Below are 19803 nucleotides of genomic sequence, written 5' to 3'. Positions count from 1 at the left end.
AATTTGCTATGGTTTAATGGCAATACTTAAGTTAAATTGCTGCATTACTTATAAATAGATTTGATATTATACGTATTAGAGAATGTTCTGTCTTATATGGCACTTTTATTATATTAGGTTTTACCGCAGATACATTGTTTTTGACAAATTTGCTACATTAAACGTGTAACATTAGTTAATTCATATCAGATATTACCAGTAAACAAAGTCAATTTTAAGACAAGTTTATGTTAATTATTGCTACATTATGTAACCATCTGTGAGTGAACATAAGCTGAGTCATTGCCAGAAGTGGCCAGATCTCTATAGCCGGAGTTGGGCCAGTTACGGTAAACAGGAATCGGCCCAGTGCTTTACAGCCGTAACAAATATACATGTACCAGAGTGATCTACGGGCCACAGTCGGCCAGGTTAACACACGCCGATGCCGAGTCTGAGCCGCAGGCGCCGCGGGGCAGCCGAGCTCGGGCCGATTACTACATGCTATCTGGGTTGAAGAAACTTGAGAAACATTATGTCAACTAAAATAAAAAAAATATACATAAAGAAATTAAAAACAGAATGCTACAGTTTGTTTTCGTGAATTTACTTTAATTTGTATTTTTAATTTTAAAATAATTTTAATTTACTATTACTTTTTAAAAAAAAGCTGTTTATGTGTTGTTTATAGTAGAAAAATATGATCAAACTGTGACAATCCAATATAACATACGCGATTTATTGATTTTATTAAAATTTATTTTAAATTGTCCTTATATTTTATATTTTAATTTTATACCTTAATTTTATGGTCTGCGGTATCTCTTCAGCACATTATATTGCCCTCTAGCGATATAATTAGTGTTAAGTTATCTTGTGAGTGAGTTCATTGGTCAGTCGGGTTATCAGTAATGAGAGTGAGTTCAACCGCCTCGAATTCATCATGGCTACGGGGCTTGGTGAGTTTCTGCGTAATTTAAGACAAGGCCTCGTGAAAACTGAAGAAACTACTAGTGGAGAGGCTCAGAAAGAGGAAACTGCGCGTGCTGAAGGTGCAAGAAGGTAGGCCGTTGAGTTATTTCCAAACCTTTTTTGGGCTACTAATTTGCTAATGGCATCTACTGAATGCTTAGGCCTATTTTCCATTTGGCATAGGCGGAGAGATCATGACACTTCCTCGACCTCGACGTCTTTGCAACCTGAACAGTGTAAAACTTTGTTTGTGTCTGAACAGTGCGGTGGGGACAGACATGGAAATTACTTGGAGAGGCAAGTTAATCAATATTTTACACATTTTAAGTTTTTAAGATGTATTTTATTGCGTGCCATTGTCTTGTCTGTCCAGGTTGCCTTCTGAGATCATCCTGAAGATTTGCTCTTTTCTGGATGCCTCGTCTCTGTTCAATATCAGCTTTGTCAACAAGCGGTTTCATGATCTGGCCAACAGCAAGTGAGTTCATGATATAAAGAATTTGAATAAGGAATAATATATTTTAACAGAGATGTCCAGTGCTCTGTGGTCTGTGTTGTATGCTTCTGAGTTTGAGAAGAAAAAGTGGAGACCCCGAGTAAGAATTATGACAGAAGCTGTGAGCAGCACAAGTGTGGAAGAGAAACCTGCGGGATACTGGAAGAAGCTGCTACTCAAGGAAATGGCTGGCTACAAGGACACCATGTGGAAAACAGAGCTAAGACACATGAACCCGCACACAGGCATGCCAGCTCTAACAGAGCAAGTTCTCAGGTACTCATCACTTTTCTTTGAACAGGGCAGGAAAAAATCTCTTGGGTACACAAATGCACATTTCATTACCTGCGTAACGTTTATTTTATATTACCTAGAACTAAAGCAGACCCCAAAAGTAACTGAGCACTTCTCTAGCCACACCTCAAAATATCAACCCACTCAAAAAGTGGGGAAAAAATAGCACGAACAAAAAAAAAAAAAAAATGAAACACATGATGTTATTCAAAATTTAATAGAGATTGATTAAAAGGTTAGTTCACATAAAAATGACATTTTTCATTAATTACACACCATCGTGTCATTCCACATCCATAAGACCTTCGTTCATCTTCGGAATACAAATGAAGATATTTTTAATGAAATTGGAGAGTTTTCTGTTCCTCCAAAGAGAGACAACGCAACTACTACTTTCAAGGTTCAGAAAGGTAGGACAGACACCATTAAAGTACTCCATGTGACTCCAGTGGTTTAACCTCAATTTTATGAAGCGATGTGAGTGCTTTGTTTGCATAATTTATGCAGTGAAAAATGCCAGTTTGTGCGGACATAATTTTTGGCCAGGCTGTCATACAAAGAAATTATGAACACATGCAAAAACAAGAGAAAACCAACGAAATATTAATAACTGATTTTGTTGTAGTCCAATGAATGCTTTTTCCTGTTAACTTTTTGTTTTTCTATGATTTTTTTTTTTTTTTTGTCAAATACACTGTGCAGAATTATTAGACAAGTTGATTTTCTGATCATATTTTTTTCCAAGCACAATTCCAAACCACATTAATCTTAATAACTACTATTAATATTGTATTTAATCATTTATAAGTGCTATATAATTGTTCATGAAGGCTGGAAATGAAAAATGCCTCTCATTCAGGTGTGTATAAGTATTAGGCAGGTTTTCTTTTACAGGCAAAATGAGCCAAAAAGATATTTAACTCAGACTGAAAAGTCAAAAGTATTAAATGCTTATGAGAAAGATGCAATACTAATGCAATACTAGAAATTGCATTAGTTAATGCATGACCAGTGGACAGCAAAATGCTCATTGGGTCAGCAGGGTCATACAAAAACAGGTGGAAAAGAATCCTAAAAAATGACCCGCACTTAATAAGAATCACAAGCTGAAGTGTTGTGAAATACATGAAGGTTTTTATAGGCTTTATAGACAGACAGATTTAGAGTGACTCTTGAAGGACCAGCACCACATCCTCTTGTACCACTGTTTGAAGAATTTGTCTTCCAGAATCTGGCAGTAAGTTTTAAAAGATTATTTTTATTCCATATCTGCAAGACGGACATTTCAGGATAAGAGATGGACTAAAAATGAACTCCCACACCTTACTGCCAGATTCTGGAAGATAAATTCTTCAAACAGTGTATGACCCTGCTGACCCAATGAGCGTTTTGCTGTCCATTGGTCATGCTTTTGCAATTTCTAGTATTGCATTAGTATTGCATCCTTCTCATGAGCATTTAATAATTTTTGACTTTTCAGTCTGAGTTAAAACCATTTTTTGGTTCATTTTACCTGTAAAAGAAAACCTGCCTAATAATTATGCTCACCTGAATATGAGGTGTTTTTCATTGCCAGCCTTCATGAACAATTATATATCTATTATAAATGATTAAATACAAAATTAATAGTAGTTATTAAGATTCATGTGGTTTAGAATTGGTAAAATGTGCCTGGAAAAAAAAATAAGAAAATCAACTTGCCTAATAATTCTGCATAGTGTAATTTTGTCAGATAAATACCTTAACCAAGTTTAGTGTTTTGTTTTTCCTTCACATTTAAAATATATAAAAAAATATTGTCCTTCTACTTTGATCGTTTAATTGAACTTGTAGTGTATCCCCTCCAGACATCATTTTTGGCAACTACTGTACACATGCCATTGTATTTCTGCGATTTTACAGTCTAAATGGTCAGACATTTAGTTCAATTGTTTCCTTTCATTTACTTCCTTTGTTTTGGGATGCCTCATATATAACATAGCAAGGCATGAGTTTTGAGATACGTCTTACTATGCTATATTGCTTGTTATAATATGAGAGACAAATAAAAGTAAATGCATTTTCAAATTTAAATCAAATAAATCAATTGGAGTGGAAAAGGTGAACACAAAAAAGCATCTGTCAGATGTAAGTGGAACATATCCATAGTTCAAATGAGGAACTACTTCTTTTGTTACTTTGTTTTACAGGAGGTTACACATTCAGTGGGAGATCACGCTCACAAAAAAGAATGGACGTGAAAGTGTCCATAAGCAGTCGCACATTTTCTTCGAAGATTCCTCGGTTACGGTGTGCTGGAGCCGTGGTGTCTGGCCGTACATGAGCAGTCTTGAGGGCCTGCAGCTTCATGGAATAATGTGTCCAGCCCTACCTGGTCCAGGAGACAAGTAAGAAACAGCTGAAAAATCTGAAGCAAACATATGCTCATACTTTTACAGACTTATCTGACTAATGCCTTTAATGTGTAGGCCAAGGTGGCGCTCTCTGATTCACAAGACAAGTTTAAGTAGAAGTATACCCTGGTCATTCCTTGGTGCTGACAAGCTTGTGAAATTGCTGAATTTGAATAAGGGCATCATTGTCGGAGTCTGGCGGGTATGTTGATCTATTTAGCCAAGTTTAAATAATTTCAATATATTAGGGATGCACAATTCTGTAAAGTTGTTTTTTTTTTTTTTTTTAATGGTTGGTATCAGATTCGTTGATATTGGATATTTAGTTGAGCATTTCCCATTTTACATTTAGATGTACAATTAATGCACAATTAATCGTTAAGATCTCGATCTTGATTAAAAAATGCCCATGCGATCTAATTCCTAAATGACAATGATTTGCCTGTGTCTATTAAACCATTGACAAGTACGATCACAGCAAACATTCAGATCTGTGTTAGCGCTGCCGCTGAGCCAAAGTAAGCAGTTGTCATGTATAGGTATGAAATGGCTTCACAAATAACTTTTCAACCACACAGTATAAGGGATATACTGGGATAAAAGTTTATAGTTCAGATATAAACACTGATGTCTACAGTAGTGATCAAAATAGAGCAAATCAGGTTTTTATAGTGACTTGATGCTTCATATAAAGATTGCATCACTTACGAAAGATTAAAGCCGCGTTTCCACCACAGGAACCTTCTCCATGAAATAGGGACTTTGGGGTGGTACTCTGTGTGTTTTGACCGCAGGAACTATGGTCTAAAAAAGTTCCAGGTGAAAAAAATTTCCCCCTCAGAAAGTACCTGCTCATGAGGTAGTAGGCTACTTTTTCAAAGTTCAGGAACTTTCGGGGGTGAGACTTGGGCCGATTGGCTGAGTTCACGCACCATTTTATTTCAACCACCTTTTTTGAAAGTCTGTTGTGGTGCATGCAGTAAGAGTTGTTTGCTTGAGGTTCAGGCTTCATTAAGCTATACGTGGAGGATGAAATCCAGCGGGAACTGGAAAGTTGCGCGCAGTCCAGACTTGATCTTCACGGTACTTTAGACCACAATGGAAACGCAGACAGCAACAGTTCTGGGGGAAAAAAAGTTCCTGGGACAAATTGTTTCGGGTAGTTTCGTTGGAAAACCGGCTTAAGATTATATAAAAGGGGTCATGAATTTAGAAATCAAATTTTCCTTGAACTTTTGACATATAAGAGGCCTTTATACTAGAAAAATATCTGTAAGTTTCAGAACTCAAAACTTCCTCGTTAGTCCAAAAACAGCTGTTATTGAAACCAAACTCAGAAAACCACTCGTTTCAGATTTTGTCACATTATTACGTTATACTGTGACGAAAGACAAGACACAGTTTGATGCAGGCTTTTCAGAGACTGAAAATAAAACATGATGCAGTGAAAACTACAGTGGTGGCTAGGGCTGGACGATTAATCGAAAAGTGATCGAAACCGAAATTCAGAACCTCTAACCGACATAATTTTCCCATGACGGTTATTTCGTTTTTTTAATCCTGTTAATACTTCCCCCTTAAAAACATACTACCGCATGTGTAGTCACGTGACTCTGCCCTGTCCAGTCAGTGGAAAGCAACACGGAGGTGAACGCCGAGTCAACACACAGAGACGGCACGCTGTGAGCCCCTAAGTGAGATTACTTTCTCTTGCGTCATCACTAAACTTTGTCAGTTGTATGTGTTTTTAGGTTTGCCAGTTTGGACATTAAAGCAATTTTAGATGATTGGATGTGTATTATTATATTGAGCTACCGTGCTCGCGCAGCTGTGTTGTGGCACGAACACTCATACAAACAGTAGCTGCACAAAACGCGAAGATCGGGCGCACAGAGAGGAACGCAGAAACTAGTTGTCAGCACTGTCCTGTGATTTATCACTAAAGTAGCTTAGAAACTCAAAAGTTATTATAGCGCATATTTTTGAAGGAACTACTCACAACCCACAGCTTTACAATTAATAGAGAGATGGTATTCACACACGCAATTGCTCTCATTACGTACTGGTACTGTGCTAATTTATCTTTATCTTTATCTACCAGCAGAAATCTGTAAGAAATGTTACGAACCATAGATAAAATAACTGCTGAAAGTGAGCTGTTATGTCAGAGCACTCTTTCAATAGGAAAAAATATCCCACCTTTTAATAGTCAATCATATTTACAGTACAAACCTTATAAGTGAACTATGAGGGCAAAAAAAAACAACAACATAAAAAACACCCAGAAACAAAATAATCATTAATTAATCATAATCGAGGTAAAATGTTAAATTAATTGATGTTTTGATTTTAGGTCATAATCGTCCAGCCCTAGTGGTGGCTTATCGGATATGGAAGAAAGCACATAGAGAACACTGCTTTTGTTATTGTTTTGATCTAAGCCAGTCGCTGTAATCCTGAATAAAAGCTTCCGTGAGCGACATCTTCTGTTTTGTCTTCAGTAAGACATCACAACACGTTTTATTTAAAACACAAAACTGCAAATGACAGTGTATACGTTTTTAGCTTTATCGAACAGGATGAACTATGAATAGCCTATAAGAACGAATGTGTGACAAACAATGGTGAATTCATTCAAAATTCCATCTACACAAAATACCGTAAGTTATCCTTTGTCAGTTATAACTGTAGTAACTGCAAGTACATAAACTTTATTTGCCATAACCATAAAGACATAAGCATATGTTTCCACATGTGTAGTGGAGACTTTGAAAAAGATTTTAATATACACAACTGTTACCCAATCATAGCAGTGGGAGTTTAAGTAATTCCAGTCTGGTTTCCGCCCTGGCCACAGCACGGAAACAGCTCTGGGCTGCGTTTCCCAAAAGCATCGTAAGCCTAAGTTGATCGTAGAACCATTTCCACCAGTGGAGCTATGATCAACTTAAGCTTACGATGCTTTTGGGAAACGCAGCCCTGGTCAGGGTCACAAATGACCTGCTGATGACAGCAGATGCTGGCTCCCGATCTCTTCTTATCCTCCTGGATTTAACTGCAGCGTTTGGACCCTGTGGACACTGTGGACCACAACATCCTCCTTCACCGTCTACACTCCACTATTGGTCTCTCTGATTCTGTCTTCAACTGGTTTTCATCCTACCTCACTGGGAGAACTGAGCATGTCACCTTGGGAGAGGTTTAATCCTTGACACACAGTGTCACCTCTGGTGTCCCTCAAGGCTCAGTGCTCGGCCCCACCCTGTTTATCCTTTACATGCTTCCCCTCGACCATGTCATCAGCCAGCATGGAATTTCTTTTCATTGCTATGCTGATAACACTCAACTCTACATCAGGACAAACTCAACCCCCTCTGCTGCCTTGCCATCATCCAATTTGACCACCTGCCTGGAGGAGATAAAAGCGTGGATGAAGCAACTTCTTGCAGCTAAACAGCTCCAAGATTTAAGCCAACCTAGTCGGCACTCCAATCCAGGTCTGGACATCTGTCATTACCAGCATTACCTTCTCTTGCTTGGATATTCCGCTTTCAACATCAGTTACCAACCTGGATGTTAAAATGGTCTCTCATCTGACATTTGAGGCCCACATCAAACATCTGTGCAAGACCTCTTTCTTCCACCTTAGGAACACTGCCAAACTCCAGGCTAGACTACTGCAATGCGCTCTGCATCGAGATCCCAGGCAAAAGCCTCCAGAAGCTGCAGTACATTCAGAACAGCGCTGCTTGGATCCTGATGAGGGTGCGCGAATACAGTCATATTACCCCAATCCTCAAATCACTCCATTGGATCCCTGTCACATTCAGAATTGAATGCAAAGTTTCCCTCTTCACCCACCAGTGTATCCATGGTGAGCCGCCCTACCTCAAGGAATTCCTCACTCCACAAACCTCTACACACACCCTCCATTCTGTTTCAGCATATCTTCTGAAACACCTCAGGATCAAGATCTGTACTATGGGAGATTGGGCTTTCTGCTCAGCCCACCTTTTTAGCTTTTGGTTGATTTTTAACCTTTTCCTTGTTCTTTTGTTTTTAAATTTGTAGCACTTTGGGATTTTGTTTAAATATAAAGTGTGTTACAAATAAAATGTATTATTATCATTTATTCTTGAATGTGACACGCCCATCAAAACAGACTGTTTGAAAAAGAGGGTCAAAAACAGGATAAAAAAAAGCTTATTCTAAATTAGAATGTTTTTTGACGTAAAAATCTTACTAACCTTATAGGTGGATTTCAGAGAAAATTATAAAAAAAATTAATAAAATAAATGCAGTTCATGACCCCTTTAAGTCTTTATGAGTGAGTCATTGAATCATTCATTCAAACTGATTGAAACTTTAAAAAAAAAAAAATCGATTCAAATTAATTATTTTTTTTAAATAGACATTTAACATTTTGTCAGAACCTCTAGTAAACTACATGTTGTTTTGTGTAGTTGTCTATTTAGAATTGTGGGAGAATCAAGATCTCTATTTTAAACAAAAAATCTCTTGATTCTCAATTTCCAGAATCATACAGCTCAAATCTAAAAATGAATGTCCATTTTTTTTTTTTTTTTTTTTTTTTTTTTTCTTTCTTCAGATTGTACCTTTTAATGTTGTGATGCCTTTACTTGCAACATTTAAAGTGACTGATTTTAGTTTTAATTAATTTAGACAAAATAGTGTAGAATTTTAATATCAACCATTTAATCGTTATCAGCCGTAACATGAAAATAATCCTCTATATTGGCTTATTGGTGCATACCTAATATAAATGTAGGTTTTTTTTTTGTTTTGTTTTTTATATAAAATAAACTTTATATTGTTATTTCAAACATCACATCTATATGGATGTTTTATGTATGCTTTTTTTTCTTTTATGTTCATCTTTGGTGTTTGCAGGGCAATTGGAAAATTGCCTTTATCATGGTCAACCTACACTTCCACAAACTGATTGAAAGAAGTCTCCTTGGGTCAAGATTTTGGTACTGAACTCTTAATGGGCATAACGGTTATTTAGTATGCTGCTGAAGTTGATAACGCATAGTCCCTTAACATGTAAAGTATCTTTGTTCACATCAATAGTCCCTACGTACCCACGGGTGGCACTGCTGCGGACCCTGACTGTGGACGCCATGGATACACTCTGCACATTGTGCTTCACAATCCAGTTCGGCGAATCATGTGTCAGCATTTTTCCCCACTCTACACCAGCAGAGGTAAATATATAATTGTGTGCTAAAACTGAAACCTTCACTAAACTAATTCATTTTTAACGTATTCTGATCAATATCATATTATAATCATCATGGTTTACCACTAAAATGTATCATTAAATATTTTCAAAAATATTTTTATATTTTAAATATTTGTATGTGTACATGCCATTTTTTACAATCTATATGGTCACACATTTCATTTGTTTCTTTTAATTTATTTCCCAAGGTGTATATTGGCTCATTTTACTTTCTGAAAACTTCATTAAACATTTATTTTCAACAAATTATGATTAACATTTTGATATTTAAATAAAATATGAATAATATGAGTGTTTTCACACTGTTTTTGTGCTTTACAGTGCCGTTTCAAGAGGACTATGTGCAGTTAATCGCCATTAATTTGGCTGATGTGCCTAAGCACAAGCCTGTGGCAAAGATCAGTCTCCCATGGCAAGCAGAAGGAGTGCAGGGAGATGTTGAGGTACCTATGATTCATTCCTGATTCTTACACTCATTGGCCACTTTATTTAGACTTCATTTCTGGAACTGACTGGTTAGTGCTGGCATGCTATTCTTATGATATTGTCTATAAATAGATGGGTAGGTATCATGCTGTGTGAATGGGGAACATAGACAAAGCAAAATGCTTAACACTTACGCCCGTTTCACACTGCAAGCGTAAGCAGCGCGTGTGCAGCGCGTGTTTTTTTTCAGCGTGCATGTTAACCAACGGATGCATTCACACTGGCAGCAGGAGCAGCGCGTGAGCGTCAAGCAGGAGCGTCGCGTGACCAGCAGTGAAGCTGGGGTTTCGGCGCCTAGTCTATTTTTGCTGCGCCGCTGACGCTCAATTAAAGTGAAAGTACACTTTTGATGGACAAAATAAATATAATTTCACACAAAAAGTGTTCAAAATGCACAGAATAAGCATGTCTAATGTGTTTTAACAAGAATTTTAGTATGACAGAAAAGAAAATTAAGTATAGAAGATTTACCCATTTAAACTTGTTTTTAATTATTCAGTTTGGGTTAAAGTATGGTGTATTATAAAAACTGAAGTAAACTAGCCAGAAAATATGATATATAAACATTCTTTTAGTTATTACACAGACAGATATATAGGCTGCAGCATTCCCAAATCAAACCCGAGTTTGCTGTCTTGTAAACATGTGCACGCGGCAGATGATGTAAAACACAAAGCTTACCTCATTCATGTGCAGCAATGGATGACACAAGGCTTTTATTTATTTATTTTTATTTATGTATTTATTTACGTTTATATGCGAATGTTGTATACCTCCCCATGTTAACAAACTTTCAAGACTATCAAGTTTATAAATGACCAACTTATTTTTTTATAGCTGTCTTTGTAAAGAAATGCTCACTTTATATGTAGCTTCGAGCCGCTGCTGTGACACTGTACATACGCTTCCAGTGTGAATACTCGCGCGTCTCTGCAGCTGCAGTGACGATGTTTTTACGCTCACGCGCTGCTCACGCGCCGCTCACGCTTGCAGTGTGAAACAGGCGTAACGCCGATTTCACACTGCAAGCGTAAGCAGCGCGTATTTTTTTCGGCGTGCATGTTAACCAACGGATGCATTCACACCGGCAGCAGGAGCAGCGCGTAAGCGTCAAGCAGGAGCGTCGCGTGACCAGCAGTGAAGCTGGGGCGCCGAGTCTATTTTTGCTGCGCTGCTGACGCTCAATTAAAGTGAAAGCACACTTTTGATGGACAAAATAAATATAATTTCACACAAAAAGTGTTCAAAATGCACAGAATAAGCATGTCTAATGTGTTCTAACAAGAATTTGAGTATGACAGAAAGAAAATTATGAATCAAAAATACTTATAGAAGATTTACCCATTTAAACTTGTTTTTAATTATTCAGTTTGGGTTAAAGTGGTGTATTATAAAAACTGAAGTAAACTAACCAGAAGATATGACACATAAACATTCTTTTAGTTATTACACAGACAGATATATAGGCTGCAGCATTCCCAAGTCAAACCCGAGTTTGCTGTCTTGTAAACATGTGCACGCGGCAGATGATGTAAAACACAAAGCTTACCTCATTCATGTGCAGCAATGGATGACACAAGGCTTTTATTTATTTATTTTTATTTATTTGTTTACGTTTATATGCGAATGTTGTACACCTCCCCATGTTAACAAACTTTCAAGACTATCAAGTTTATAAATTACCAGCTTATAAAAACTAATTTATAGCTGTCTTTGTAAAGAAATGCTCACTTTATATGTAGCTTGGAGCCGCTGCTGTGACACTGTACATACGCTTCCAGTGTGAATACTCGCGCGTCTCTGCAGCTGCAGTGACGATGTAGTTACGCTCACGCGCTGCTCACGCGTCGCTTAAGCTTGCAGTGTGAAACGGCCGTTACTGTATGCATTGTAATAGACAAGTGTGCACCGTTTATGTATTTTGCATATCTTAAACATTCCTTCTATATCGAGAAATTGGGATGCGAAAAGTAACAATGTTTACTTGCTCTACCCCTCAAGCGTTGCTGTATGATGACTCTGACAGTTCTGGATGAGGCTCAGCGTCCCTTCTGGTGTGTGAGTTCTCCTGTCAAGATGTCCAATAAACTTAGAGCGGTAGACTTGGAATACGAAGGTGAGCAGTTCATCATCGTGTACGAGGATGTGGAGGGAAAGGTCAAAATGACCTTTGTGTGGATGGAGATGCTTCAGCAGTACTTTTTGGTGCAGTTAAGTACTGCATTCCCAGCAGCCAAAGTGAAAAGGCACTTTGGGGGAGAATCTTGAAAATGTTGCCGTATCTGGTTGGTTTACGTTAAGAAAAGTTGGAATGATTCTGGCAGTGCTTTGAGTTGTAAATATCCAAAGATGATTTTGGAATATTTTTATTTTCCTCAAGCTTATTTCTTGTTCATGAAACTGTTGTGCTTTTTGTCATTTTAATAATGTAAATGTCTGAATTTTTTTGTTGAGTTTCAGAGACTGTTGTTTAGTCTGGAAATGCCAGAGCGCTACTTTAATTTTTATCACCAGTTTAAATTTGGTAAAAGTTGTTAATTTTTGGCATTATGTTTCTCACTTTCATAAAGGAGAGTAAATTCACTTAAGACAGTCAATAACAAAATGGTTTGAACATCCTGTTTACTGTATAACTAAACTCACATTGTAAACTCAAATGTTGAATTTATATGAATTATTTATTTCTCAGTAATGTTTTTATGAAGGTTATTCAAGTGCTGGAGTGATGCTTGTCGAAACGTTAAAAAGGACATTGAGGAAAAACTGTTCAAAACATTGATTGATATGGAGGCACAATTTCTAATCAGCTAAAATTCTTCTCCATTATACCAGCCATTATGAAAACATTATATATAATAGCTCTTCATTTACATTAATGTAATATCCACACTACAAGCATCACCATAAGAAATTGCAAAAGTAAAAACAGTTGGCCTTTAGGCTTTGGTCTTTCGACACTGCTTTAAACCGTCTTCCAGAGCTGCAAGAGCCATCGCAGCATTGGCCTTGTTGCAGTTGTATCCCATGAGTCCAATCCGCAATACCTAGAAATCAGTTCAGGGGATAATTCAGCCATGTAGTTGAATGCGTTGTCATGCACTTACGTTATGTTGACTAACTTCTACTCACCATGCCAACAGAGGGCCCTAGACCCCCTGTGAACTCTATTTGGTGATGCTTCATGATGTAAGCCAGCAATTCCTTCCAGTTATATCCCTCAGGGATGTCAATGGTGGTGACTGAGGGTAATCTCAGATCCTTTGGATATGGGAATATAGTTTAACTGCTTTCTCTTTTAGGGTGTATTATCATTTTCAGAATTAGTAAGTGAATTCAACAACCAAGTTACCCTGTCCTTGATGAACAGCTTCAAGTCCAGGTCTTCCAAGCCTTTCCAGAGATACTCTGCAACTTCTTTATGATGCCTCCACGAGTTCTCAAGACCCTTGAGCAGGGATTTTAGAATTATTAACCCCATGGTATCACATACTACTCATTAAAAAACCAAATGTATTGACTACCTTCTGCCTATGCAGACATATTTTGTAACAGATATACACTACCGTTCAAAAGTTTGGCCTCAGTAAGATATTGTTTTTTAAGAAAATAATCTTTTTATTCAGCAAGGACACATTAAATTGATCAAAAGTAATAGTAAAGACATTTATATCATTACAAAGATTTCTGTTTCTATTCATCAAATAATTCTGATAAGGATTGATAAATGGAAATCAGCATATTAGAAAGATTTCTGAAAGGATCATGTGACACTAAAGACTGGAGCAATGATGTGAAAATGCAGCTTTGACATCACAGGAATAAATTACATTTTCAAATAGATTCAAATAGAAATTATTTAAAATTGATATATATTACAATATTACTGTTTTACTCTATTTTTGATCAAATAAATGTAGCCTTGGGGAGCATTAGGAAAAAAAAAAGGTTAAGGAAATCTTACCAACCCCAAACTTCTGAATAGCAGTGCATGTAATTCATAAGTCTAAGCACCCAGACTGTTATAGTTTAAACAAATATACATAGTTGAGAAAACAAGCAGTAGGGACTGAGAGGTTAAGCAACATCTAAGATTATTATGACCAGGTGTTAAATGTTTACTTTAAGAGGGAAAAAAAAAAAAAAAAAAAAAAAAAAAATCCAGCCCTTACCGTTTCAGCAAGGATGGCTAGACTTTCCCTCAGGGCAAAAAACCCAGACACAGGTCCTGTGTGATGATATCTGAAACATAGTTTAGTTAGTTTTACGCTATCCTTAACTCGGTCCTCTACTGAGCCTTGCAAGAGCAACAGTTTGTGCTTGCTATGCTTACATTCTATCTGGCTTGCCATCATTCCCCCAGTAATTGGACAAATGGGTCATATCAAGGAGGTAGGATACTGGCTTTGTTTTCCTGTTGAACATCTTGTGGCTATATCACATTTGAGGTGAAATAAGTAACATTAGTTAGAACGATTCTTTGTGTGCAAAAACATACTTGTATTTATTCACAAGTCTCTCCTCACCATGCTCTTTCGCTAAATGAAATTGGTGCTGTGCCAGGTGGAGCATTCAATGCTTTCTGGGATCCAGTATACAGAATATCAATATCTACAAAGAAAAAGAGGATTCATTGTGTAGAACACAAATGGTTGAATTTAATCCACAGGCTTTTACGCAGAGATTTAGAATATGCACATGATCTAATGGTCCTCCACTCACTTTGTTGGTCCATTAAAATTGGTGCAGCCCCCAATGATGCCACTGAATCCACTAAGAGCAAACAGTTGTATCTGTATAGATAAAACCATGCAAGAGCACATTGGTGGACAATACAGACATTTATTTTTTTTAAATTCTTAGAACACGTTTTTTATTTTTACCAAAACTACTATCATGTTTTGAATTAACCTTTTATTTTGCCTTTACCTTCTTTTAACATATTCCTCGGACCTCATTTAAACCCAGTAGCCAGATATTATGTTTTTATGGTGTTTTACACTCCTGACAGTGGATCATTTGTGAATCTCTACAGTGTGCACACCAATCATAAAATCTTGCATGTGTAAAAAAAAAAAATAATTGCATTTATTCATGTTTTTGTACTTGAGGTCAAACAGAATCATGAAAGTTTACAAAAAAAAGGTCAATAGAAGTCACACATTAATCTAAATGATTGTAGAATATTCTTACTTGTGACACATTTCCCCAACGCCGTCCACTGGGTGCACCAGACCAACTGATGACTCTCCATGTGCGAGAAAGAAGAGAACTGGCTTATGTTTAGCCAGAGCCTGTAGAATGACAAATGTTGGTTATAAAGCAGAGATTTGCTTTGATAGTCATAAAACTTACAGTGGCCATAATAGAAACAATATGCAAAGGAAACTCGTCTCAGCATCATTTATAAATGAAGTAAATGTTTTACCTGTTCAATTTCTGCATTAGTAAAATATCCTCCAGGTGTTTTTACCAAGGTGTGAACCTTTGCACCTGGGGAAAGAAAGATGTTTAAAGTGTGCTCTCATTAACAGATAAAGAATTTTTACAGAACAATGTGCTGACATTATTATTTGATTCATACCCATTCGCTCAGCAATTTCTGCGACTCGTTCTCCCCAGATTCCATTGACGGCAACGAGAACACTTTCTCCAGGCTCCACAATGTTGGACACGGCGCATTCCATCGCCGTGTGGCCAGAGCCACTCATGGCCAGAGTCATGTTGTTACTGGTCTGAAAAGCGTACTGGATTCCTTTCTTGATATCATTCATAATCTACAACAAATATTGAATTGACTGTTAGATTCCTCAAAACATCTGAGTTTATTAGTTTCCACAAAGTCAGCTCAGATCTATGAATCAATTATTTTAAAATACATTAAAATGACTTGAATATTTTTATATTTCTTTAAATAAAATTCAATTAATAAATATTTGTATTAATTAATAAATTATATTATAGTATTTAAAGTATTTTATTTATAAAATATTAAATATATTAACTAAACATCACATATTTTGAGTTTTTAATATAAATACATTTTTTATATGAAATATAAAGGGTTTTTTTTACCTTAAAATATTTGAAATCGTTTTTGAAAATAATGCTTACCACCTGAAATATGCATTTTTATGGTCATTAAATATTTTAATCACAAATGTGCTTATACTAATTACAGTGAACAGTGAACCTAACCTTAACCCAAGAAGTTACCTTATATTAACCAGTATTTTCTTAGGTACTGTAAAATAAAGTGCAACCAAAAGTCCAATTACATTTCCAAGAATTTTGTATGTGTTTCAAAATGGATTTCTTTTTAAAATAACGGACCTTATTTGCCATCGACCCATATCAAAGTTGTAAAATGCGTTGGTGCAAAAACGCAGCGTAAAATTTACCTCAAACATTTCTGAGTGCATATGACCTATTATAGGTCTCCCTCCTGCCGCTAAAATACGAGGCGGCACATTAGATGGCCCTGGTCCGAACAGGTACCGGAATGGAGCCTCGAGTGGCCGGAGCATGCACGCCGGTGGAGGGATGGTAACAGAGGACATCCCGCGGTGGACGCTGTGTTTGGTGGACCGCGCGCATTCCAAAGGCACCTGCTTCGCCAAGTGCGCGCATCTGGAAAGGACAGTCCTCGGCATCATGTTTCTTCTCGCTGCAGTTCGTTAGAAGGACAAAGCTTTGCGTTTGTCCAACATTTTAAATAAACGGGTCTTTGACCCCTGGAACACAGAGCAACGTGCGTCATGCTTTTGGCACAAAATGCCCCCGCCCTTCATCTTCCAAACAAGGTATAACGGTCCAGAGGTAGATATGAGGGATGTTCTGAACAGCACAACAAAACTAAAAAGGGTGGTAGAGTCCTAATGATCGAGAAGCTGTCCTGTATTATGTAAGGCTGTATGTTTATTTCGTCCTTTGATTCAATATTTTAGTCCTTAGTTAGTTTCCTGAGACCTCACAAAAATACGTAAACAGCACAGGTGTTTATCTGAACTTTTTCACAGAGTTAAACGGCGCTGTTGGCTACTGAGAGAAGAAAACGTTGCAGTCGATTAGTCAATGGGTTGATATGGATTTAAATGCAGTACTGTAGGCCTATATTTTGAATGAATATCTAGTCTATATTCATATTTTTAGAGTGAGTTTGATGCTGGTTTAGCTGGAAACTATAGTAATGTCTCTTCAAGTAAAGAGAATTTTGTAGAATACGTAAGGCCTATATTTGAATAAATGTTTTATTAAACAGATCAAACGAGTTAAAAGTGAGTTTTTGTTTACATCCTGCTATACAAGGTGCTCTATTGATTCATTCATTGTCCACTTGTTTACCAGCTCAGTGGAGGAGTGTACACTTCTCAGTACAGTCGATTGGTTGATGTAAACAAACGCATGAACACACCGATACATCCAACTCACATTTCATTTGTACCTCGTATAGTCAGTGCAGCACATGCTATTAGATCTACAGAGCAAGTTAATGTAGACATGGCTGGTGCACATATTAATTTTAACTCGGATATTTCAGTTTACAAAAGCAATTTGTTATATTGATTCTCAAATTGTATTTTTTGTAATGTGTTTTTATTTCAGTGTTTAAAAGAAGCTATTAAAAAGTGTAAAAAATTGTTTTAACAAATGTCTGTGAAGTACTGAATATTATTAAGACTTATATGTAATATATAGGCGTATCTAACTGATATTACTGCAAAGAGAAGTTTTTTTTCACATTATTTGCATTTGAATCTTTAATTTATAATGCATCCAGTAACTAAATGCTAATTTTATTATTTTAATTATGTATATGATTCATATATTTAATATTAAGCTATATTTAATTTGACAATATTTATATAACTATGTATGAGCAAAGCGTTAACATAAATAGATTGTGCTGTTCCCATACTAAAATGCTTACTCTGTACAAAACGACCTGATCAGAACACAGTGATTCTCCAAAAACACACCAGTCGTGTGTCATAGGAAGCAGATGCTGATGTCAGAGCAGGGACTTTGACCAGAGTACTGGTCCCCATCACTTATCCTGCAGTAAATAATTAGTCTACACAGTAAATAAGTGGAAACGCAATGTTTACCCTTGTGTGCCCTTTGCACTGTGGTGGGGCTCAACACCCACTTGACTGGCCAGAGTAAGAGAGATTCTCTTGCAATGCTTTTGTGAAAGACAAGACATGTACCTTGATGTAATGCTTATTCAGTAATGGAGACATGGATGACCTTGACCCCATTCAACTACAATTCAAAAGCTAATTTAAAAAAATGAGTATATATTTGTCAGGTGCCATTTAAATTGACATTCACTTGTGTAATGTAGTGAGCAGAATGATGTCAGCTGCCCAGTAGATGGGGCTGTTCTGCTAAAACTATTTCAGTCATTTTTATTTGACTTTAGTACAATAGATTTATCTTCAAAGAAATGTAAAAACTTATTTTCTTGCTTATGTTTGCGTCAGAGTAAAAATGGATATATTGCCCCTGGTATTCCTTTGTACAGCTATCAAAGAAGTTTGAACTATAAAAATATAGTTTATGTACACACTGAACCCAAACTTTTGAAAGTATGATTTTTTTTTTTTTTTTTTTGAGAGAAGTCTTTTATATGCTCACCAAGATGTCATTTATTTGACAACAATATAGTAAAATATAATTTATTCCTGTGATGGCAAAGCTGAATTTTCATCAGCCATTACTTCAGTCTTTTCTTATTTCTTATTACTTCAAACATTTCTTATTATTAATGTTGAAAATGGTTTATTATTTTCAGGATTATTTGATGGTTGAAAGTTCAAAAGCTTTATTTAAAATATCAATCTTTTGTAACATTATAAATGCCTTTACTGTCACTTTTGATCAATTTAATGCATCCTTGCTGAATAAAAAAAAAAAAAAAAAAAAAAATCTTACCCCATTTTTTTTAAATTCAGATTTTAAAAAGTTACTTTTCTAATGATGACAATATTCTTTGTATGCAGATAATGGCATGAGCTGATGGGCTCTTGCTTATGGAAGCCCATTTCTGCTCCAGAGTATAAAAAAATACTCATAATGTGACTTTATGTCTCATAATTACAACTTTATTTCTAACAATTTTGACTTTAAATCTCACAATACAACCTTATATTTCATGATTGCAACTTTATTTCTAAGAATGTTGACTTTATATGTCACAACGGCAACTTTATTTCTCATAATTTTAGTTTATATCTCATAATGTGACCTTATGTCTCACAATTCAAACTTTATTACTCATCATTTTGATTTAATATTTCATATGACCTTATATCTCACAATTGCAACTTCATTGACTTTATACCTCACAGTAACCTTATTGTCATTGACATGAGATCCACAATGATCCAATCAATTCCTGATGGACAAAATCAAGTCCCTCCCGATATTATTTCTTGTTTAAGAAGCCATTTTACTCGGCTATACCTCACAGTAGGGAAGAGAATACTTCACAACTTCCGTTTCATGCTGACTTTAAAGGTGATTTCCGATTATTGCCATAACAGCTTTCACCTACAGATGTGTGAAGGGTTTCGTAATGGTAAAAAAGACAGAAAGCTATTGCTTGTGTGAAGAGCAGACATGATTTTTTTGTGATTTACCAGAAAAGTTATTCCTACAATATTATTAGTCATTTTTTTAAGTAAACCTAACTTGTTTGTCTCCTTGCATAAACTTATCTGGCACCCTCTACCCTTCATAATGAGTTCATTGAGAGGAGTCCGTGCTGTGCATGCTGAGACACACATTCTGCCGGCTAGGCTTGGAATTTAAAATGAGCTCTTTGTGCTTTTAACACTGTGGTTTATATTCGAGGACACGGAAGCAAATCCATGACCGCGGTCTTTTTTAACAGCCTCCTGTGATGTTATTATCAC

General features: G+C 36.3%; 2 protein-coding genes across 2 annotated transcripts; one reads left to right on the top strand and one right to left on the bottom strand.

Annotated features, from left to right (window-relative positions):
• The first annotated feature begins 855 nt into the window (after nt 1–855).
• Nucleotides 856–12814, top strand: LOC127494913 (F-box only protein 15-like). Its single transcript, XM_051861105.1, has 9 exons — nt 856–1041; nt 1135–1248; nt 1325–1429; nt 1490–1723; nt 3931–4128; nt 4210–4336; nt 9046–9128; nt 9229–9362; nt 9722–12814. The coding sequence occupies exons 1-9, from the start codon at nt 923–925 to the stop codon at nt 9862–9864; spliced, it is 1257 nt and encodes a 418-aa protein (XP_051717065.1). The 5' UTR covers nt 856–922; the 3' UTR covers nt 9865–12814.
• On the bottom strand, nt 12546–16578 carry LOC127494912 (alanine--glyoxylate aminotransferase-like). The gene is made up of 11 exons (XM_051861103.1): nt 16285–16578; nt 15468–15660; nt 15312–15376; nt 15077–15177; nt 14606–14676; nt 14410–14494; nt 14217–14315; nt 14056–14125; nt 13236–13331; nt 13016–13144; nt 12546–12930 (listed from the first exon to the last, which is right to left on the bottom strand). The coding sequence occupies exons 1-11, from the start codon at nt 16537–16539 to the stop codon at nt 12823–12825; spliced, it is 1272 nt and encodes a 423-aa protein (XP_051717063.1). The 5' UTR covers nt 16540–16578; the 3' UTR covers nt 12546–12822.
• Between the last annotated feature and the right edge of the window lie 3225 nt (nt 16579–19803).

This window comes from Ctenopharyngodon idella, chromosome 15 (genome assembly GCF_019924925.1).
Source record: "Ctenopharyngodon idella isolate HZGC_01 chromosome 15, HZGC01, whole genome shotgun sequence".
In the NCBI taxonomy this organism is placed as follows: Eukaryota; Metazoa; Chordata; class Actinopteri; order Cypriniformes; family Xenocyprididae; genus Ctenopharyngodon; species Ctenopharyngodon idella.
Note: the sequence above shows the minus strand (reverse complement) of the source record. Positions and strands in the feature narration are given on the sequence as shown.

Bases quoted from the DNA above. Each gene is read 5' to 3' on its own strand.
- LOC127494913 (XM_051861105.1), top strand. From the start codon at position 923: ATGGCTACGGGGCTTGGTGAGTTTCTGCGTAATTTAAGACAAGGCCTC. The intron at 1,249-1,324 runs GCAAGTTAATCA...TTGTCTGTCCAG, and splicing joins CATGGAAATTACTTGGAGAG to GTTGCCTTCTGAGATCATCC. The intron at 4,129-4,209 runs GTAAGAAACAGC...TTTAATGTGTAG, and splicing joins CTACCTGGTCCAGGAGACAA to GCCAAGGTGGCGCTCTCTGA.
- LOC127494912 (XM_051861103.1), bottom strand. From the start codon at position 16,539: ATGATGCCGAGGACTGTCCTTTCCAGATGCGCGCACTTGGCGAAGCAG. The intron at 15,661-16,284 runs GTAAATTTTACG...TATTTGTTGTAG, and splicing joins TGCACTCAGAAATGTTTGAG to ATTATGAATGATATCAAGAA. The intron at 14,316-14,409 runs GTGAGGAGAGAC...AATGTGATATAG, and splicing joins TCATTTAGCGAAAGAGCATG to CCACAAGATGTTCAACAGGA.